The sequence below is a fragment of the Sminthopsis crassicaudata genome, chromosome 3, assembly GCF_048593235.1.
Source record: "Sminthopsis crassicaudata isolate SCR6 chromosome 3, ASM4859323v1, whole genome shotgun sequence".
Taxonomy (NCBI): domain Eukaryota; kingdom Metazoa; phylum Chordata; class Mammalia; order Dasyuromorphia; family Dasyuridae; genus Sminthopsis; species Sminthopsis crassicaudata.
The window spans coordinates 12,390,969-12,414,926 of record NC_133619.1 but is presented as its reverse complement, the minus strand read 5'-3'; the positions used below and the strand labels follow the sequence as shown (position 1 = coordinate 12,414,926).

At 39.0% G+C, this 23,958-nt stretch overlaps 1 protein-coding gene across 1 annotated transcript in view; it reads right to left on the bottom strand.

The window, feature by feature from the left end:
- Positions 1–23,958, bottom strand: part of ARHGEF26 (Rho guanine nucleotide exchange factor 26) — a 129,212-nt gene that overhangs the window by 86,168 nt on the left and 19,086 nt on the right. Inside the window, exons 5-6 of the mRNA XM_074298043.1 lie at positions 16,830–16,886; positions 15,255–15,415 (exon numbers count right to left, since the gene is read on the bottom strand). Coding sequence (XP_074154144.1) covers positions 15,255–15,415; positions 16,830–16,886 — 218 coding nt within the window. The remainder of the gene's footprint in view (positions 1–15,254; positions 15,416–16,829; positions 16,887–23,958) is intronic.

Below are 23,958 nucleotides of genomic sequence, written 5' to 3'. Positions count from 1 at the left end.
ACTCTTAGGAAGACCTTCCAGAACCATCCCTGCCCTGTACTGCATTGATTGTGAGCAGTCCCGGCACTTCTCAGCATTCTCTGGGCAACTCTCTAAGGCTGGAAGGTAAGAAGGGGCCGCTTTACATTAAAAGCTTCCTGATCTATAAGGTCCCTAAATCTGCGAGATCATAGATCCAAATCTCTCTGATAACTAGAGAATTTTCTAAAACAGCATCTTCCAACTTTGAAGGAGTCTCATCATTTTAGATTTCTTTCTAATGTGAAATCTGCCTCCCTGCACTATCTATGGAATAATCCTAGTTTTACCTTCTGAATTCTATTTAATAGAACTTATTTTGTCAAATATTTTATTAAACATGAGGAAAAAACCAACAGAATAAATGCATTCTCTCTTCCACATCATGACACTTTCCATGTTTAAATATGTCATGTCATCTAGAGACATCTGATGCGGTGGAAAGGCCAGCCTTAGAAATGGAAAGATCTGGGATCAAGTCCCACTGAGTGACCCTGGATAAGTCATTTAAGTTCTCATTGACCGCAGCAAACTTTAAATTGTAGATGTACAATGGGGGAATGGGAGAACCTACAGAGGGTCATTGTAGCAGTGAAATCAAAGGTGTAGTTTAAAAAAAAAAATCATATCCTCCCTAAACTCTCTGGTCATTTCCTTTCCTCTTAACTGTCCCTCATAGGAAGCAGTTTTCAGACCCCCACTTTGCACCTCTAATTGATCAATTTTCTCAGTATGTTAAACAGAACTGCATATGGACTAGATTCTAACCATGGACTAATCAGTGCAAAGAATAGTGGAACCACTGACCTCCTAACCCCTCCGTACCTGGACACCACCCAATCCTGACTATATGCATCTTTCCCACCTTACATGGCATTAGTTTTTACTTGTATTTATTTTCTTATTAATGATCTGGAAAAAAAAATTTATGTGGTTATTTATAGACATAAACACAAATACACACATGTATGTGTGTGTGTGTGTGTGTGTGTGTGTGCGCATATATATATATAATTTTTTAAAAACCATTGGGGCAGCTAAGTGGCACAGTGGATCCAGCACTGAAAGTCTTCAGATACTTAACACCTCCCAGCTGTATGACCCTGGGCAAGTCACTTAACCCCAACTGCCTCAGGGAAAAAAAAACAAAAACCTGTGTGTTCCATGTGTAATCTAGATCAGATTGCTTGTTCTCTTAGGGAGTGAGGTAGGGAAGGAAAGAAAGATAGAATCTGGAACTCAAAACTTTTTTTTTTAGATGTGAAAAATTGTTTTTACAAAACCCGGTGCTCCTATCTTTGAATCACTGAGCTTTTAAAGAATGGCTTAGTGTTCTATATTGTGTCCATTTCCTATATATGCTATGATTGTCGGACTCTGAAATTTCATGCAATTTTTTTCTTTTGCATTCCGTTGTTTCTCTTCCATGTTCTTTGGATTATTTGTACATTTGTTTTTTTTTTTTTTTTTTAAATTACATGCATTCTTTAACATGTCTAACATGTATTGGTCAACCTGCCATGTGGGGGAGGGGGTGGGGGAAGGAAGGGAAAAATTGGAACACAGGGTTTTGTAATCGTCAATGCTGAAAAAGTACCCATGCATATATCTGGTAAATAAAAAGCTATAATAATAATAATAATAATAATAATAATAATAATAGAAAGAATTAGCAAAAATAAATACATAAATAAATTACATGCAGTGAAAACTGTCCATTTTATCTTTTAGGATCTCTACTTTTCCTTTTATAGTAGTTATACCATACCATAAAACAAGCCGAGTTGGTGGTCAGCTGACACATCCAGACCTTTTAGTCTAGCCAGTCTTCCATGCTGTTGCTATCAAGTTACTTGAATCCAGCCAACTCTTGAGCCAAACTACTATTTAAAAGGAACTCTGCCTCTTCCTAGAACTAATTATTTCTCTCTCTCTTTTTTTTAAATTTTAAAATGGAACATTATGAGATTTCCCCCCACAATACACTGAAACTGGACATTGTTACATGGGATAGAGGAAAGATTGATCATTGGTTACAGACCTTAAAACAATATTGTTTGTTTGACTTGCTCAACATGTGGCCCATATCTTCTCACCTTTTATTTATCTGCTTGTTTTGTTTGTCCATTTATTTACTTATTCACCCAATAAATAATTTATTTATTTTACTTTGAATCTGTGCACAATCTTGAGAAAATAAAATGGTTAACCATAAGAAATATTAATATAAAGACCTACTTCCCCATCTAATTTCGGTATACCAAGATCCCTTTGAAATTTGAAAGAAGGGGGGGGGGGCAGCTAGGTGGCGCAGTGGATAGAGCACCAGCCCTGAATTCAGGAGGATCCGAGTTCAAATCTGGTCTCAGACACTTAACACGTCCTAGCTGTGTGACCCTGGGCAAGTCACTTAACCCCAGCCTCAGGGGAAAAAAAATTTGAAAGAAGAAACTTTGGAATAAATGAAAGAAAGCATTACACCCACCAGGGAGTAATTTAGGATACTTGTTACTTCTAAGAGATAGGATGAAATGAAGGCACTCACTGGCATTCAAAGCCCTCTTTCATCTATCCGCATCTACATTACTTATCCCACTGGAGAAACTTGCGAGCCTGGGTCATCCTGGAGCTGGAGACACTGCTTTTCACAGTCAGACATTTGAGTCTTTGGGAAAATTTTCTCTTATAATGATGTGCTGATACTGACTCTTGGAGACTGATCTGAGGAGCTGAGCCAGAGAGGCGGAGAAAGGAAGCTAGCATACATTTAGATACCCACAGGGTTCACATTTGGGGATGAGAGCTTCCATACTGAAATCCTATTGTAACCCTTTTTTGTGGCATGGAGATGATGAGTACTCCAAAGCTCCCCTGGCACAGCACAAATAACAGGGCATCGTGCTAAATGTCATGACTTCTAGAACGGTGTCAATTATGGGGGGGAAAAATCCATCGTCTGAAAGTTAGCCTGGCTAAATCCAAAAAGGCTCATTAACCAGAAAGATGGCCAGAGTGATCACTTCTTTTTAGCCATAGTGACTAATGAGCGCCATATATTAAAGCGTGACAGAGATTGTGTCCTATTGCAAGGAAGAGAATGTCAATGAGACAAATAATCCTGGAAATACGGCTTTGCTATTTACTAAGACATGCAAGTCCATGAATACCGTGATCAGATGTCAAGTAAGAAGACTAGGCTGGAATGGGGTTAGCTTGGCAGCAGTTCTCATATTAAGATATCACTATAATTTCAAGAAAGCATCAAGGTTTTCGGGTGCTTTCAATTCACCAGTAACAGAATTGCCTTGGGGGTAATCTAAGTTAAGTAGAATGGTACTAGGCAGAAGGAACATGGAAAGACAAAAAAAAAAGGCAATTCCCATTCACAAAATTGAGGTTAAGGCAGAGCACCTCATACAGTGAACTGGTCTTTTATTTCCACTGCGCAACTGCCCAAACTTGTGGATGAAAGATTCTTCCTGCACAAAAGACTGCTACGCTAAAGAGAGACAGAGAAGGAAGGAGACATCGACAGAGACAGAAAGAGAGAAACAGATAGACATGGAGACACAGAGAGGCAGAGACTGAGAGTGAGGGAAGGAGAAACAAAGTGAGAAGGGGGGGCAAGCAGATACGGAGACAGGAACAGAATGAATCATGTAGAACAGGCTGGCACATCGCACAAGGACACCCTGGAAAATCATTGGCTGTCCCCTCAAAGGTTCTTCTCTGTCTTTCATTCCCTTGGGGGTCATTTTCAAGGATCCTCTGGGGCTTAGTGCAGTGAGAGGCAAGGGATGAACAGATAAACAAGAGCTTTTCCTTGCCTCTAAGGAACTAACGCGCTCTAGTAGAGATTTAAGTGTATGTAAATAAGTAATTTCAAAGCAGAATGTAGCAAGAAAGCTAGGAACCCAGCTCTGTGAGAGGATGGAGAGGAGGTCACTTCACATGAAGGAAAAACAAGAAAGACCTTGTGAAGTGAGGAGCCTTTGGAAAAATCCTCTCTTGCTATCAAGTAGTCACCAGCTACCCATAAAACTGGAGCAAGGGCATTATCATGGTCAGTGTACGTTTCCTTCGTGAAAACCTGACCAATTTAAATGAATACCCTTGTCTATTGATCCCAGACTGCAAGTTTCGTTGTTCAGTCACGTCCAACTCTTTGTGACCCTGCGGTTCATAGCCTACCAGGCCCTTCTATCCTGCGCCATCTCGCCAGGTCTACCCAAATTCATATTCACTGTTTCCATGACACCATCTATCCATCTCACCCTCTGCCATCCCCCTTTCCTTCTGCTTCAACATTTCCCAACAAATGCCTGCCATCTAGGGAAGGAGGGGAAAAACTCGGAACAGAAGGGAGTACAAGGGATAATTTGTTTAAAAAAAAAAATTACCTATACATATGTACTGTCAAAAAAATGTTATAATTATAAAAATTAATTAAAAAAAAAACAAACATTTCCCAACATCAGGCTTTTCCAATGAGTCCCATCTTCTCAGAGTGTGACCAAAACATTTAAGCTTCAGTTTCAATCATTTACAAGACAAATTAACAAATGTACAAAGAAATCCAAGTTTAGTCCCTAAATGTCAATGCCTCTAAATCAGAAGTCTCAGAAGAGCTTTACATTCTTAAAAATTGTTGTGGATCCTCCCTACCAAGACCTGTAACACATATGGCTTATATCTATGGCATTCATGGTATTAGAAGTTAGAGAATCTTAATACTATGGTGAAAAGAGTTTTGGAGACTCCCAGGGGTCCCTGGCCCTCATTTTCAGAGAGCTGCTACTCTACAAGAAAGCGTTTAACCATTAGAAAAAACAAAACTATACTATTAGGGAGGGGGGAAAATGTGACTAGTTTATTGACCAACAATTCTAACACAGATAGAATGCTATAGGCTGTATATATAAAATTATAAGAAAAAATGAATATGTTAAATGAGAACTCCAGCATGAACAATCAACTCTGGTCTAAAGTTCAACACTTTCTGTCATTCTGAGACTTTGGTTCTCTCTTGCCAAGCTGAGTGGAAAAACAAATATTTAAAAAAAAAAAAACTGGATTGTGGAGTTTTTCTAAAGGTAGTTTAAAAAAAATTCTCCCCAAGAATAAAACAACAATGCCGATACCTGAAATCTTTCAAGTGTTTAGTCTGATAGGCCAAAAGGTCCATCCACAGGAATTTCAGAATTTGTCTATTGTAATTGCACTGCTTTTTAAGAAGAAATATACATTCCTTGTTACATGACTATCTTTAAAAAGTCAAGTAATTTTCCAAATAAGTGCTTTTCCTTAAAAAAAAAAAAAAATGAATCCCATAAGATTTTAATTGTAAGAGGATCTGATCATCTGGAAAGAGGAATGCTTGGTAAACAGACTATAGCATGTTTACCATTAGTGCCGTTTGCTCTGCTACATAAAGCAGGAAGGAGGGGAGCTGGCATTAGCTGCTCATTATATGCTGGGCACCAGTTCAGCTCCTTGGGACACAAAAGCATATTTTAGTGATGGACATTTTTTCCTACCCAGCAAAAGGAGAAGACGCACATAGTTTGGGATTCAAACTGCTTCCCAAATGAAGCAGCCAGTATTTTTGCTCAGTAAGATGGTTTTTCTTTAAAGAAGACTCTATTTATTATGAATAAATGTATAAATATTATGAATCTATATATAAAGAAGAGTATTTATTATGAACCTTATTTATTAAAGGCTAACAGCAGTGGATGTAGTGTGGTGGAATGGACACTGGCTTGGGAATTGGGGGCCTGCTCCGATCCGAACTCTATTCTACTCTAGAATACACTGATGGTATATTCTGTTACAGGAGGAGGAGGGGAATCCATGAAAAAGATACAAAACCGGCTGAATTCTGGTATCCCTGCATCACAGATTTAGGTCTGGAAAAACCATCAGAAGCAAAGTCCGACCCCCCAACCGAGCCCCAGAAATATTAGTAACTTGTCCAATATCATTTGCTAGAAAGTGTCAACTCTAGTAAAAGACTTACTAAATAATACACCCAGCACCGAAAGGGATGTTGGGTCACTGAATCCAAAGCCCGCATTTTCCAAGATTGCACAGAGGGAAAAGAAAGGCGAAGCAGGATAATTAAAGTCCCATAGCTAATTAACTTCCAGCATTAAGACTTCAGAAAATCATAGATGATAGAGCAAGAAGGGCTCTTGGAGGTCAGATTCTCATCTCAAAGACAAAGAAGCCAAAGCTTTGGGACATCAGATCATTTGTCAAAAAGCACACACAGAGTAAGTTTGAAAAGTGAGATTTCTCCTTGGGTCCCATCTCCAGAACTGGCACTCTACCCACCATGCCACACTATCTACTCGGTTTATTTCTTTATCCTAAGGTGCAGCCACAAGGGAGCCCTGGGTATTCCTCACACCCAATGCTCCATCTCTCATTTCTATCTCCATGGGCTGTTCCCTCCCCTCAAGCCTAGAAGATTTTCTCTTCTCACTTCCAGGGCTTCTGGTAAACTTTAATGTCATCTTCTAGAACCCAGAAGTTCTTAAACTGTACGTCACAATCCCATCTATGGGGTCCCATAATTGAATGGAGGTCATGGGATTATGATCTGTTATCGATAAATATTTGATTTATATATCTATTTTATATACCCATATACTAGGGGTCACATATAAATCTCTCGGATGAAAAGGTTCATAAGTGGAAAAAGTTTAAGACATCCTGTGCTAGAGAAAGAAATCCTCCCAGATGTTAATGCTATCTTCCATCTATTCTATATTTATCATGTATGTATCAATTAATATATATATATCCATTAGATATGTGTATATGTGCATGTATCTCTCTCCAAGGACATGGACTGATTTTCCTTATACTTTGTTATTTCCCAGTGCTTAACTCAGTCCTGGTCTGGAGCAAGTAATTAGTGCTAATTGATCCAAATACTCAATGTAAGAAAATAGCCTTCTGAGTCCATTATCTGCTAGCGTTCTAACCCTGGCCATACATTAATAGACATCCATTGAGAAGAAATTAAAAATAAATGACAGCACATCTATAGACTGAGCTAATTAAAATCAATTTAGGCAGGGAAGGGCAGGAGGAGGGGGAGGTAATGCCTTCAAGGCATTTTCCACTAAAACTTCCATGTCGCTTAAGATGAAAACATAATATATATGTATTGTGGAATTATGAAGGTCGAGCCAAGAGAATTTAAATGTTTCACTATTCATGGTAGGCTAGGATAGGATACACATTAAATTAAATCAAACCATTTTCTAAGGGGATATGAGTATCCAACTTTTTATGATTTTTTAAAGCTTCAATTCAGCAAATACTTATGGGAAACTTATATGTGTGCTATAATAATTATAGCTAGCATTTATATAATGTTTTATGTTTTGTAAAGCACATTACAAATATGATCTCATTTTATTTTCATTGCAAGGAAAACAAACATTTTTTGATTAGCTATAATGTACCAGACATTGTGTTAGGTGCTTTACAAGTATTTTCTCATTTGATCTTAACAATCGTGGGAGGTAAATGCTATTATTTTGATTTTATTGTTGGGGAAACTGAGGCAGACAGGTTAAGTGACTTGGTCAGGGTCACATAGCTAATAAGTTTCTGAGGCTAGGTTTAAATTCAAATCTTTCTGACTCCAGTATATCACTCCATACCACCTGCTGCCTTAACATATAGGAGGGTTTAGCTGTAGGACAGATATCTGCAGGGCAATATCTATATCTATATCCCCCTAAAAATACAGAACAACGTGTCAGAAAATATCTCAACTCTCAGTTTTGTCTGAACAACAGACTTCTGGGAGATCTGTAAAACCAAGTAGAGAAGGAAAATTTGAGCCAAATCTGGATTTTCACAATGGGAAAAATGAAAAGGAGCATCCCAGCATGGTCAAGCAGAAGGAAGTGCTAGAAGGAGAGCGCCTAGAGCTGAGCTCTTGGTGGGTTTCACAGATTAGAGGAAAGACTTGTTTTTAAAAGCAAGTTGACTATAAACCACTGAAAGTCCTGAGAAGAGGGTCAAAGAGCTCCTTCGAGGACAAAGCCAACTCTTCTGAGGAAGCTTAGGGGCAGCACCCTGAATGTACTTGGCTCTTCCAGAGGAGAGGATGCAAAAGAAAGAGAAAGAAGGTATAGAAAACCATCAAGAATAAGTAATAGTATGGAAGGCAGCGGATTGGGCAGAGCTAATAGGACCTGGAATGACTCTGGCAGTGATCAGGGAGTAGATTATTTACAAAATTCTGAGCAGAAAGAATTTCATCCCATTTCTCAATTCATTTATAAAAAGGCTAGCAAAATGACATGGAATAGTTTTGGATCCAGAGTCTGGGACAAAGGACAATGGCTATCTGCAATTATCCCTGATGTCTCTCAAGCAACTACTTTCATTCAAATCCTCATCCTCTCTCCCTTGGGCCATTGTAATACCCTTCTATTTATCAGCTTCATCTCCTTTCTGATCCGCTTCTCAAGGAGCTGAAAAATAATCTCCCTAAGGCACAGATCTGACCGTCATTTCTTTACTCATAAACTCCCCCATGTCTTTGTTGTTCTAAGATAAATCAAACTCCTTAGCTTCCCAAACCTGGCTCTGATCCCCTTCTGTATTCTCAGGTAATGTTAGTACCCTTCAATAAGTCTATGTCCCAGACTTGCTGTATCCTCCCTTCATGAATTCTTACAAGTTGTTTTCCCCACCCCACTTCCCAAGCTTAAAATGCAGTTATTATCAGTCTACCTTTCAATACCCTTCAAGGCTCAGCTCAAAGCCTATGTCCTTTCTTCTAAAAGCCTCCTTGGCTTCCTCATCCCCAATCATCAGGATTCTTTCCTTCTTCAAATATCCTTGGTGATTTTTTGCCTTCTAGTGCTCAGTCACGAACTATATTTCTCGGGATATTCCCATGATCATTCTGATAGAATGGAACCACACTGAGGGCAAGTACTGCTGGAGTTTTGCTTTACATCCAACATATAATTCAGTACCCAGAACACAGGCTAAGTTTAATAAATATTTATTGACTTGAGCAAATTGTTTTTTTTTTCTTTTTATTGATTTATGGCCAAGTTAAGTAGGGAATGGGGAGGGAAGGATGAGGTGCTGACAGCAAATCATTCTACAAACCTTTACTAACTGCTCATAATTAAGCACAAATGATGCTAGGTGTCAGAGATACAAAGACAAAAATGAAGTAGCCTCTATCCTCAAGTAGCTTATATTCTATGGATGAGAGGTAGACACACATATATTATACATAATGAACGCCAGGTAATTAATTTTGGTGAGATACTAGCAGCTAAGGGAGACAGATCAAGTGAGCAAGACTTGGAAGGAAATTAGGGATTCTAGGAGGCAGAGGTAAACATGGAGTGCACCTTTTGTAAAGTCATGGAGAAGGGAAATGTGGTGTTATTAGTTTGGAACAGTCAATCTGGCTAGACTGAAGAAAGCATGAAGGGAAGTAATATATGAGTAGCTGGGAAAAGTAAATTGGAGTCAGATTGAGAAGAGCAAAAAGCAGGAATTCCTCTAGCTTTCTTCTAGAGGGAATAAAGAACCATTAGAATTTATTAAGCAAGTCAATGATTTTCCACTCAACTGCAAAAGTTCTCTTCCTAAAGCAGAAATCTAATCATGCTATTCAATGAACTCCAGTGGCTCCAATAACCTCCAAGATTAAATTGGCTGTAAAGTTCTTCACAAGCTGGCTCCTCCTGACATACTTAATTTTCCAGACTTCCACAGATTCTTCCTAGTGACTCAAGCCTTCTGGCTCTTCCTCCACCAAGGTCCTCCATCTCCTGACTTCAAACTTTTTGACTGACTGTCCCCTTTTTCCTGGAAGGTTCTCCTATGCTGCTTCCTTGCTTCCGTCTTCTCTGGCTTCCTTCAAGATCCAGCTCCATCCTACGTTCTGGAAGAAGTCATTTTCCAAAGTTTCTTTCCCCACACCCCATGCCTTGCCCCTGAGATTATCTCCACTATGCCCTGCATAGACTATTATGGAATTATTGGGATGCTTTTTCTGTCATTAAATTATGAGCTTGTTTTGTCTTTCTTTGAATTCCTACTACTTAGCATAGTGCCTTGTACACAGTAAGCATTTAAGAAATGCTTATTGACTGAAGTTTTGTAGAACTGAGAGTGGGTAATGCCCTTGAAATTAGGAGCAACTACATGGCACAGTGGATAGAGCGCCAGCCCTGAAGTCAGGAGGACCCGAGTTCAAATCTAGTCTTTAAACACTTAACACTTCCTAGCTGTGTGACTCTGGACAAGTCACTTAATCCTGATTGTGTCACCAAAATAACCTTAATTGCCTCAGGAAAAAAAAAAAAGTTAGATATTGGAAAAGAAAAACAGATCTTTTTTTAACTTTTGTAAAGCAGAGCCAGGACTAAGGACAAGAAGAAAGTTGGTCATCTCAGGGAGAGAGGGATGGAGGGATGGATGCCGTGACATTAAGAAACATTTTTTTAAAATCCTTTCATTGCCTAAGGGAAGACTCCGAGTCTGCTTCCAACTTCTGCCTGGCCCAAACTGGTCAACAGTATTTCCAGAAAAAGCATAACCAGTAGATTATTTAGAAATAAACTAGGATGTTAGATTTTGCAGAAGAAAACATAAAAACACACACTTCTTGAAAAAAATGTTAACAATTACAAATAACTAACTATAATTACAATGTCTCTTGTTCTTATCTATCTCTTTTAAAGAACTCTACCAGAGCCATTCTCTTAATTCATAAAGTAATTGTCCATCCATGGACAGTTGGCATGGCAATGCATTTAAACAAAAATTATGCCAAGTGCCTGAAGGAATCGAAGGCAGGCAAATCACCAGCCTAGATCGTTAAAATATGCACCAAGGGCTGATTAGCAGCAACAAATCATGCTTCTTTTGTAGCCTTGGCAGCCCAAAGCTAAAGCACCATTCCTTTGGGGTCACCATTTTCCATTAGTTAAAAATAAACCATGGAAGATAATCCTAAATCACTTTAAAAAATCTGTGTTTTTTAATTTGCACAGTCCAACTCTGATGTTGATAATTTGTATCTCTCCAAAGCTTCCATATAAAATATTGAATTCTGAGAAACTCAACAAGGAGGTATTTTGTAGTAAAATGGACTTTCAAGTGAATTTTTTTTCACTTTATTTATATTTATATAGTTATAAAGAGCCACCAGTTTAAAAAAAAAAAACTTTTAAGATGAATATACATGATGTTCTTTAAAAATGTTCTAAAAATGATAATTATGTACAAAAATATAAAATTGTTTGATAACATAAAAGTTCTTTCTTTCATGAGCCATATATGACAAATCAAGTATCCTTTGAGCAGTTATTCAAATCTAAAGCATTGAAAGGCAAGTAAAAGATAAGAAAAATAAAGGAAAACTATTTTAGTTTTTTAGAAGGAAAGAAGGAAGAAAAGAAAGAGGGGGAGGGAGGGAGAAGACAGGAGAGAGAAGGAATGAAGGAGAGAGGGAAAGGAAGGAAGGAATGAAGGGAATGAGGAAGGAAGGAAGGAAAGAAAGAAGAGGGTGGAAGAAAGGGAAGGGAGGGAGAAAGAAGAAAAGTAAGAAAATTAAAGTTGGAAAAATCTGCTTTGATCTGTATCTTTGAATTCATCTAATATTGTCCCCCTGAAGCATTTCCTAGATTCTTTGAACTTCCTTTTGTCTTAAATAAGATGGCAATCTTTAATTGTTGCAGCCCCAAATTTGATGGTCTCTCATCACTTTCCTTCTTCCTTCTTCCTTCTCAGACTAAAGTTTCTGGGGGTTTTTTGGTTTTTTACTTCCACCCTGCAGCTGAGGAACACTGATTTTTTTAAAAAGCAAGGAACTTCAAAGAATTTTTGCTCTGGTACTGAATTACATAAAAATTGGACAAACAAAACCAAGGCTGACCTTTTCATCTGCTCTGGAGGCTCTACATGTTGATGGCTTTGGGATTTTCTGGATGTGGGCTCTCTTTCCAGCAACAAGCAACACCTACTATGTGCAAGGTACTGAGTAGGATCAGTGGATACAATGACCAAAACAAAGCATATTCCACATTTAAGGAATGTTCTATTGAAGGAAAAACACCTTCCCCCAAATTATCTACAAAATAGGCACAAACTCATTGCTTCAGGGGGAAGGATTTTGGGGAGGCAGAACATAGGATCAGTGAGTGAGGGGAATCAAAATAGAAAGCTATATCTACTAGGTGAGGTAGAAGTAAAGGGGGAAAGCATCCCTAGAGATAGCAGATGACTAATACAAAGAACGGAGAAAAGAGATGGACTACCCTATACCTATATAAAATATACCTATATCATGACCAAGAAACAGAGAGGAGGCCAGAAAGGTTGGATCACAAAGTTCCTGGTGGGCAGCAATGTCCAATTAGGCTGGAATGATAAATTGGGGTCAGATTGTGAAGGGCTTTAAATGCTACACATAGAAGATTATATTTTATACTTGAGGAACTAGGAAGCCACTGGAATTAACTGAGCAGGGGAGCTGCATATTGAGATTTGTGCTTCAATGTGTGCATATATTGTACTTAACTTATACTTTAACATATTGAACATGTATTGGTCAACCTGCCATCTGGGGGAAGGGGTGGGGGGAAGGAGGGGGAAAGTTAGAACAAAAGGTTTTGCAATTGTCAATGCTGAAAAATTACCCATGCCTAGATCTTGTAAATAAAAAGCTATAAAATAAAAAAAATAAAAATAAAAGAGAGAGAGAGAGAAGAGAGAAGAGAGACAGGAGACAGAGAGACAGAGAGACAGAGAGACAGAGAGACAGAGAGACAGAGAGAGAGAGAGAGAGAGAAAGAGAAAGAGAGAGGAAGGAGAAAGAGAGAGACAGAGATACAGAGAGACAGAGAGAGAGAGAGAGAGAAAGAGAGAAAGAGAGGAAGGAGAAAGAGAGAGACAGAGAGACAGAGAGAGAGACAGAGAGAGAGAGAGACAGAGACAGAGACAGAGAGAGAGAGATAGGAAGGAGAGAGAGAGATAGGAAGGAGAGAGAGAAAGGGGAGAGAGAAAGGAGAGAGGAGAGAGGAGAGAGGAGAGAGGAGAGAGGAGAGAGGAGAGAGAGAGAGAGAGAGAGAGAGAGAGAGAGAGAGAGAGAGAGAGAGAGAGAGAAAAGAGAGAGAGAGAGAGAGAGAGAGAGAGAGAGAGAGAGAGAGAGAGAGAGAGAGAGAGAGATTTATGCTTCAGGAAGATCATTTTAGCATCTAGAGTGGGATCTAGGAATGGGAGTGGAGAAGGCTGCTACATAATCTAGTAAAGTGATAAAAGAATGAACTAAATTAGGAGTTGCTTGAGTAGAGATAAGAGGTGGGATCTGAGCGATGTTGTAAAGATACAAATGGTATACGATTCGAGTGCAGGTGGCTGAAAGTGAGAGAGGAGGAGTTAGGGTCACAAACCAGGAACTTTGGAAAGATGTTACGCCCTGGGCAGAAATAAGAAAGTTGGAAGAGGGGAAGGTTTAGGCCATGGTTGGTATAATACAGGATTGCATTGAGATTTTGTAGAATCCTGGAGCTTAATGAAAAACAAAACAAAACAAAACTTCAGCACTCAAAGGAAATCCTTTTTTTGTTTGTTCCTCACAGGCAATTTTCGATGACCCTGGTGAATGTACTCAGCAAACAGCAGTCTCCCTGGGAGACACCTCATTATTATCACCATTCAAAGGACTATTGATCAGTAATCTCTGTAGGTGAGCCTGTGGTGAAGGCTTATATGATAACATGGGTGTGAGAGTTATCAAAGGTCAGGAGATTCCTCCCCACAGAAACTCTCCTTTTCTAGATGACATGTGTCAGATTCTCCACTCTCTCCCATCCTCCAGCTTTTGGAGAAGCAGAAAGCCTTTATTAAATGCTTCCTCTTTCCCGAACCCTAGGCTAGATCCTGGGGATGTAGTCATAAATGGACCAGTCCCTTCAAGACGGTTATCTTTCACTGGGAGAGATGTAACATGTTCACAAGCAAAGGTCAAAGGAATGGAAGGTGATTAAAGAAGGCTAACAAAAAACTGGGGGAAATTAGGAGAGTATTCCTAAAGAAGGCAGAGAGAGGCTCTGAGCTGAGTCCCCCAGACAGCCAGGGGTTCGAGGGAGAAAGATGAGAAAGAGCATTCTAAATTAGGATAAAAGCTCAGAGGCAAGAAATCAGTGCAGAACAATAAGGAGGTTGGCTTGGCTGGAACATATTTTGGGTGAGGAGGAACATGGGATAAGCAACCTGGAAAGAGAAATGGGAGAGAAAGAAAACTGAACGTGAATCTCATTTCCCTGGAGATACTACAATGACCACGGTGACCTCTCTATCTCAGGTCACATGGCTCACACTACCCTATGCCTATATAAAAATACAGTCTTGCCTTTAAAACAAAATCACACAGAATGTATTTGCTCACGAAGACACTTACTCCAGAGGTGTCACACACTTGAATGAAAAAGGAGGGGAGGGTTAACTAAATCATACAAAAAGATCCCTGCTAAACAGTGATCGACTTAGAAAACCACAAACTCACATTATCTATGTCTTGTGTTTTTGATTTAATTTGTGAAATATTCCCTAGTTATGTTTTAATCTAATTTTGACTGCATTCAGAGATATTACCAACATTACCCAGAGGTCATTTGTTTTGACACCTCCGCTCTACCCCCTCCTTCAATATTCTCAGAAATGGGGCTACAAGGTAGGCAGAAATACTGAATGGGAATTAGAAAAGGGCATGACTCTAATCATCACCCCAGGTCCTGCCCCTGACAGGTCTGGAATTCTAGCAAAAAAAGCAGCGAGCCTTCGCTGAACAATCACATACTCCCAGGAATCATTGCAGCATGCCATATCTGAGCTGGTCCTATCCCACAGCTTTAGAACTTCCTGACACAGTGCTGGAAGCAGAGAAAAAAGCATCATTCCCATGTCCCATATCTAACTCTCCTTCCCTTCGGTGCTGACCCAACCAGACACTCATAAACATGTACAGCCCAACATAAGGTAAGAAGACAGATAAGTATTATCGATGTTGTTAAACAGCTTTACATACCACCCCGTCGACAGGAAGACTTTAGAACAGACGATCCACTATCATGATTTTTTGTCAAGATAATACACAAAACAGACCAAGGTGCTGGGGACCGTTCAGCTTCCCGGTCGAACCCAGAACCACCTCGTGGGGTCCACACACTCACTTTTTGCTGGCTTCACAGACATCAGCGATGTTGGAGAAGAGATGATGGCTCTCAGTTTTGGTCATTGTATCACTCAGTTCTTTAGAATTTTTAAACATCCGTATGAGGATCTCCAAGCTGAGCAAGTAGGAGTGTTCAGAGGAAATGACTTCAAACATAGCCTAGGAGCAAGAAAGAGTCGTTAAAGTTTTCACATAACACAAACACCAAATACATATGAAATACGGGGAGGAAAATTTGTTCCACCTTGTACATGGCACATAGACTGAGATTTCCAAGAAATCGCCAAAATTCACGCTCAGAGAAACAAAACCAAAAGTAAGCTCCCTGGAAGGAGGGATTCTTTCATTCTTAGCCCAGTGTCTGGCATGGAGGAGCTTAATAAATGCTCACTGGTTGACTGACGTGGGAATGTGATGGCAGAGATTTGGAGGAAAGGTAACAATGTCTATGGATTCTAAGGATCTGCCCTTGAAAAAAGTGGGAGGAATGCTGGGAAGAACCAAAGCAGCTTAATGTAAACAGAAAAGATCCAGAATTGGAGGCAGAGGAACTCTTTTCAGATCTGTAATTCTGGCTTTGGACCACCTGGGAGATTTGAAGCAAATCATTTCCCATTCTCCGGATGTCAGTTTTCTAATCTGTAAAGTGAGGAGTATGGCTGAGATGTCATCTGATTACAGCATATTCTTTCAGAGCCCGGAATTGTTCTTCACAGTGATTTCAAGGGGAATTGTCCCCACTTAGAGACAGATATCTTACCTCCTCCTAGACTATCAGTGCCCCTGCTTCTTCCCAAGCAACAACAACTCTCTTCCTAATTGATGCAGCTTATTCACACTTAGCTGCAGACAAAACACTAGAGACCCACAGCACATTCCATGGGACATTAGACAGTGAGGATTTCTTACTACGTGCTGGACATTGTAAAAGTCACTGGTCAAGACACAGCTCCTGCCTTCCAAGTGCTCAATGTCCAATGGGAAGCAGATTTTCTTGGCAGGGAATTCGATCCATTCTATAAGCAGTTCTTATTCCTCTCGTCAAGACTTCCCAAAGCTATGAAGATGTTTTAGCATCTCCCAGAGATGTTGTGTATGTGACCCCATGAGATTATAAACTCCTTAAGGACAGTCCCCGTCCCGGGCCCATTTTGATATGCCTGGAACACACAGACTCCATGAATCTTTAGTGACTGATTGCTTGTTCATGTGTATCTTTTGCTGTGGTATCAAGAATTCCAAAATTTTCTTTTGGGAATTGAAGGAAATTATAAATAATTGGTTTGATACCTTCAAGATGCTTCATTAAGGAAATATTAATAGCTAAGGTCTACACAGTGCCTTATGGTTTGCAAAGAAAGAAACTGCTAATGTTTTTGAGTTACAACATCCTATGAATTACACAACTGACTCAAGGTGGTTTTGTTTCAGAAATCTCAGGATGTAGACTAACAGATGGCTGGAGATGCCTATGGCTGACTATCACTTAACCCGGGACAAAGCTAAAAAATAAGAAATATACAACACACCCAATTTATTGTCATTAAACAACATTCCTTCCTCAAAAACATACCTCTTGTCTCTTTCTTTCCTCTTGGCTAATAGTTTGAGATAATCCATTTCTTTTCACCTAAATGGAAAATAAAAAATGAAATTCAGTACATTCATTCTTTGGATAACAATATCCTTATTCAAAGAGATAGAAGCCTGCAAGGCTTTCCAACAAAGTGATGAATGAAAGAAAACCAAAAAAAACAAAAAAAAACAAAAAAAAAAACTGACCTACATGTATCTCCTATTTAACAGAGGCCTGGGAAAGGATCTTATCCCACCAGAAAATGAGCCCAAGATTCAGCATACCTGATCAAAATGAAAACAACTTCTATGGAGAGTTGTTACCAAAATGTCTATGGTTAGCACTTAATACAGTCTTGTTGACTTGATTTGAAATGGCAGAAAACATAATACATCCCATTCCATTCTAGGTTTAAAGTATTATTAACACATTAACTTAATTTTTCTTGCTGGAGATCCAAAAAACATTAATAATAAATAAATGATATGCATCGACAAGACTGAAAAGTAAAGCAAACGGAAAAAAAAAAAAAAAAAAGGAACAATGGTATAACTTTGCTAAGTTTACGTTTCAGATTCATGTTATCCCCAAACTGGAAAAAGAACATTAAATGTGGATTCTGTAAGAAATACCCAATAAAACCCTTAGACTTTTTTCAAATGTCCTAAAGACCAAAACAATTCCCCAAAACAAACCCAAACAGAATCCTTTTCAGTGGACAAGAAGTTGACAAGTAGACATGGTGCCCAGAAATTCCCTTAAGAAGCCAAAGAAGCCATTAAATGAGAAAAAAATTAACTTGGACATTTTCCTTTGAGCTGCATTTTCATTTGTATTATTGTCATTTGATTCCATTTATAATCCATTTTTATCTGTTAGATTCAGTTCACATTCCACTCAACTGGATTTCTGAACAAAAGGCTGGAGGCCTTTTAAAACAATTGCTATTAGACCATATTTACCCTTGGCTTGGATAATAAGGCCATAACTAGTAAATGGATGATATTGGCCATCATAAACTTCTAAAGGAACGTCTGAGATGGGGGACACAGAACACCACAAAACCTATTAACATGGAGGACATGCAATATAAACCTGTCTATAATGAGGATCATTTTCATATTGAGAACTTATTTTTGTTTTAAACAAATACAGCCATGGTAAGGCCTAGCTGGAAGTATTCATACATTGGAATCAATTTGTGATGGAGTAAACTGATGAGATAGATACCTTTTAGTCAGGAAATAAACGGGTGAAAGGCAGGGTAAAAAGCCACTCAAGCAAGAGCAGCAGGAATAAATGTGGCTAGGTTCATGGTGTGACTGACAAAGGGAAGGGGACACTGAAGTTTTGCTTCGAAGATTCAGTATTTATGCCTTTTCTATTACAGAGATGGGATTTCTGATAAATTATTTTACAAAGGATAAACAACAAACGTGCCACGTCCAAGGCACCATTTTTACCCAATGGTCACAAATGCTTCAAGCAATTTTATAATAGAGTTTCTTTTTTTTACACGATTGCTGAGAATTTAGGAGCAGAAAAGGGAAGCAGGCAGAGAAAACAATCCAGAAATATACTGATTAACAAGCAGAATAAAGGCAAATAACAACGAGTTAGCTCTTCAGTTCTCTTGACTTTGTTTCCTAAAGAACACTGGCTTTGCCACCTGCCTGGCAGGGGTAGGTAGTCTCCTGTATGTCTCAAATCCTGAATCTGTTTTGGATCTCTTTGAAAGGCTATTCACCCCTACTCAGAAAATGTTTTTAAATGCTTAAAACTGAACAAGAAACCAGCTATGCTGAAATATTTTTTTTCCAATATTGGAAAAAACATTTCCTCTTCAAATCATATGCCTCCTCCTATTCCCTAAGAACTTATGTTTTACTGGGGATGGGGAAAAACCAATAGTAAAAAGAAAACAGGAGGGAAAGAACAATAATAAATAGGGGAAATGAATGAGGATCAAAAGAGACCAATTATCCTTTAGCTTATAAGGCGAGGAAATCAATAGCATAGTGGTTGGTAATTATTCCTTTGCTAGACTGTTCCTTTCTCCAATAAAACTCTAATTAAAAGGTTAGCATAAGTGAATTTCCATCTGTCACCTCTCCTCCCTTATCCCTGAAAAACTTACTTACTCTTACTAAAGTTATTGGAAGTGATTACTGATGATTATAAAAATAGCTGACATACATAATACATGTCTAGTTCTTGCTGTGCTATCTCACAAAAACCCTGAAATATAGCATTATAGGTAATGTGACCTCCATTTTGGAGATGAGAAACTCAGACATTAAGCAGTTAAAAAACTAGGGCTCTTTCCTTTTCATCACAGAGTCATGGATTGGGAAGTCTAAGAAGGGATTCTTCCAGAACTACTTTGATTGGTCTTTCTTGGCCAAGGAAAACAGGAGACCTATAACTCAAAGAATCAGGAAGAGGTTTAGCCACAGCTGAAAGCATTGAGAATTTTTTTTTAACAAATTTAACAAATATTCTTAAAAAACACACAAACATAATAATTTTTCTTAAGTAGGACAGAAAAAAAGAGGATTCTCTTTTTTCATCCAACATGTGACTTTCAAAGCTATCCTGCTTGTCTGTGTCTCCCTCAGTTCTCATATGCTTAAAACAAAACAAAATTCTTCAATTACTCTTTTCTTTTCTCCTTTTTTCTGGAAGAAGTAGTCACAATCTCCTCATTTTCCTCTCTTCATCCTCCCCAAACCCCAAATAAATAAAAATAGTCTTTGTAGAAAATACATAAAGCCAAGCAAATTAAACCCACATACTGGCCAAATACAAAAATGCACATCACATTCTACATCTTAGTTTCCGGAGATGAGCACCATTCCACTGATCAGTTATTGCATCTTGTATTCATTGAATTTTACACTTTCTAGGTATCTAAGTCCAATATACCTGGTGAATTCAACTCCACAAATTGAGAGTAAAAAATGAAACCTCTTAGGGTTACTAGGAAGTTAATTTGCTAGGGAACAACACCATTTATGTCATTCTTCAAGACAGGTAAAATGGGCTCCCTAACAACAATCCTAGGAGGAAGACTATATAAGTATTGTGATTTCCATTTTACAGATGTGGAAACAGATTCAGAGGTGAGGTTTGCTTCAGGTCACACAGCTAGTGGCAGAATTAGTGTTCAAATCCAAGATTCATCCAATTTATAAACACTTATTAAGCACCTACTACACGCCAGTCACTCTGTGCTAAGTGCAAAGAATATATAAAGAGGCAAGAGCTGTCTCTATTCCCAAGATTACAATCTAATAGGGGAACAAACAAATTTATACAAAGTAAGCTTTACATAGAAATAATCAATAGAGGGAAGGCATGAGAATTAAAGGGATAGGAAGGCTTCCATAAAAAGAGATTTTAACTGAAAATGAAAGGAAGCGACAGAGGTCAATAGATGAACACAGGAAAGGGAGCTTTCCAGATATGTAGGCAGCCAGGGAATATATCTGGAGTGTATTGTTCATGGAATAGCCAAGAGACCAGTAGCACTTGATCAAAGAGTATAGGGAAGAGAATGATGTATAAAATTTGGTATTTTCACCTTTTTTGTTTGTTTTTTCTCTTATAATTTTTTTCCCTTTTGTTCTGATTTTTCTTGTACAACATGAAAAATACGGAAACGTGTTTGAAAGGATCATACACATTTAACCTATTTCAGATTGCTTTCTGTCTTGGGGAGGAAAGGGTGAGGGAAGAGAGAGAGGGAAAAAATGGAATACAAAGTCTTACAAAAATGAATGTTAAAAACTTATCTTTACGTGTATTTGGAAAAATGAAAAACTACTAAGAAAAATTCTTAAATCCCTCTCCTTCTATCATGCTTCCTATTACAAAATCATATCCCCTTTTGATACCGAACCATTCAGCAGTGCAAACATGGGACCGGCTTTTCTGAGGCTCTTGAGGTTAAAGTTGTAGTCCCTGCTGTGCCAGCTGCTAGGTTACACCCCACAGGGTTACTTGCCAGGATTATGGCCAAGGGCACTAGACTGGAAGTATTGCTATCCCTCAGGCTCTTGGGTTCAGGTCCTAGCTGTCTCCATCAGGATGGTGGTGAAAGTCGTGTTGGATTTTCGCCCTACTGGAAACATGCTGGTCTCCCTCAGGCTGCCTTGCTGTTTAAGCTAGGCCGGCCTGCCCTGTGAGTGGCCCTTGGGAGTGGCAGGTGGTGAGGAAGGCTGGCCCCTTTTCCAGAGGAGTTACCCTCCTGGATGATAGCTGTGACAGTTGTATGGAGGCAGAACTGGTGATCTGGAGGGTGTCCACTCCCTGGATTCTTGGGCTATCTGCCTGTCAGTGGCATTTAGTCAGTCATTGCTGCCGGTGACAATGGCGTAGATGGACCCTATCTTCATAATGATTTCTCCCCTCAACAAACGCCGTAATGAATATGAAGTCCATTAACAGGAAGAAGTAGGCTCCTCACAACTTTGAATAAAAAAATCCTTTAAAAAGTCACCTCAGTGAGATGACTGATGCCAGTTCCAATGACCTTGTGATGAAGAGAGCCATCTACACCCGGAGACAAGGCCGTGGGAACTGAATATGGATCACAACATAACATCCTCACTCTTTTTGTTGTTCGCTTGCATTTTGTTTTCGTACTCATTTACTTTCTTTTTTGATCTGATTCCTCTGGTGCAGCAAGAGAATTGTATAAATATGTTTATACATATTGATTTAACATATTTTAACATGTTTACTATATATTGAATTGCTTGTCATCTAGGGGAGGAAGTGGGGGGAAGGAGAAAATCTGAAACACAAAGTTAGGCAAGGGTCAATGTTGTCAAATTATTCATATGTGTTTTGAAAACAAAAAAAAAAGCTTTATTTAAAAAAAAGTCACTTCAAACTTGACCTCAAGACACATAAGAAGGCATTTCCTTCTCTTTCTTCCCCCTTTCCCCCCCAGAGATTAAGAGCTTTGGATGTGGAACTTTGCATATACTGTCTGACAATGGAGAATTGATTAGTTTTGCTGAATTTCATTTTTACCTTCTTTTCTTTTTTATTCTTTTTTATCATTATGACATCATGGGTAAAAATCTAAAACCAATCTCATCAATTAGAAATAAAGTTGTATGCAATAAGCACTTCCCCTTCTCCCCCCTACCTCTCATCACACATGCACGAGGCTTTCCTGGCCTTCAAATAATTCCAGGAAGCACACGTGGATAATTATGATAAAGACCAAAAATATGGGGCATAGGGGATCTTAAAGGTCCAGACTTAAGAGCTAAAGCAAACAAGTAGCTGGCCGCCAAGCCCCGACTTTCCTACAGTCCTGTCCTCCCACGTGCTGTTCTCCCCCTTTACAGCATACCTCATACCTCAGCTCTGCCACACCCCGAAAGAGAAGGATCAGTCTCAAGATTTTATTTTGTGTGCAGGAAGGAATGACCAAATCGTGCAGGAAAGAACCTGCTATTTTGTCCAGGGAGATGCACCATGGCATTGGAGATGTTGGGGCTGGGAGGAAAACACGAGTTATGTAGAAGAAAGCTTAGATTTACTTTGCTTGGCCAAGAAAACAGAACTAAAAATGATGGAGGAATGTTACAGAGGCAGATTCAAATTGTAGGTGACAGAAAAATTCCCTGGCAATGCAAAAGGCAGAGGGCTTGATTGGGAAGAGCAGAGTTTGTCCCTTCTTAGGAGCCTTCGAGCAGAAGTTGGAGGACCACATCTTGGCGATTCTGTGGTCAGCTCCAAAGCTCCAGTCTAGATGGCCACTCCAAGTCTCTTAGAATCTCAAAGTTTGGAACAGACAGTCACATTTAAACTCTGTCAAAGTTAGAGCGGGATATGAGAGACTGCCTTAGTTTCCCCCTGTGTAAATGAAAAGGAGGAAGTCTCAAAGTTTGGAACAGACAGTCACATTTAAACTCTGTCAAAGTTAGAGTGGGATATAAGAGACTGCCTTAGTTTCCCTCTGTGTAAATGAAAAGGAGGATACTAGAAGATCTCCCAGGTTTCTAATAGCTCTTAACAAGTATGATCTGATGAGCTGGGATTAGAAAGGATTGGGAGAAATGAACATGGTAAGACCCCCAGAATCAGGATTGGAGATGGCAATGAGATGTATATGAAACAGAAGAAAAATTTCAAGAAACACCGAAGGAAGGAGGCTGACTGAAAAAGGAGACAGAAATGAAATTCAAAGCAAAATGGAGAACAAAATCAAAGGCAGCCACTAAATCAAAGAGAAAGAATAGAGAGCATGGATTCTGAACGAAGTCCATGAGCCTCTGGGACTCTGGGACTTTTCACTTTAAAATTAGTCAAGTGATCAATAAATCTAAACAAAATCCAGCTTGGCCTCCAGGCATCCCAAAGCCCTTGGTTAACAAGTAACCAGCCCTTACACATGTGCCCACATGGGCCAGGGAGAGGATATTCTTTTTGTGTACAGATTTCTTTGGAAGAACTAAAAAAAAATTCAACAGTTACAAGGTCTATCCTTCCTCTCTGAAGGAATAGAATCTCAGAAACCTCTTAGTTTGCTACTCTTCTCTCTAGAAATTATGGAAATCCAAATTCTCTAAAAATAAAGAAAATTCTATTCTATCTCTTTGATTCAGGGGCTGTCTGTTCCCACCATAGTGCTGTCCTCAGATCTCCTCTCACTTGAGCACATGATCAAACAATGTCAAATCATATTTCTCAACTACATCCCTTTCTCTCTATTCACTCTACACCCTAGTTCAAGCCTTCGATTCTCACCTGGAGCATTGTAATATCATCCTGAATGGTTTCCTGACAAGTCCCACCCCACTCAAATCCATTGTCGAAAAGATTTCCCTTAAGCTCACATCTAGTCACATTATGCCTATAGTTAATAAATTGCTATGGCTCCCTATGGCTCTAATTTCAAATATTATTTCATGCTTTCCAAATGTTTATTTTTAATTCAAGTTTTAAAATGACAGATTGTTAGTAGAGAAGTATATTATATAATTTACAAATAATGTAAACATATCGGTGGTTCATGACAAAAAAGGAAATTTGAAAATAGGCAATTGGGATCAAAAGAATTTAGAGAGCCTTGCTCCAAATATCTTTAGATTTGGAGGCCTGGATT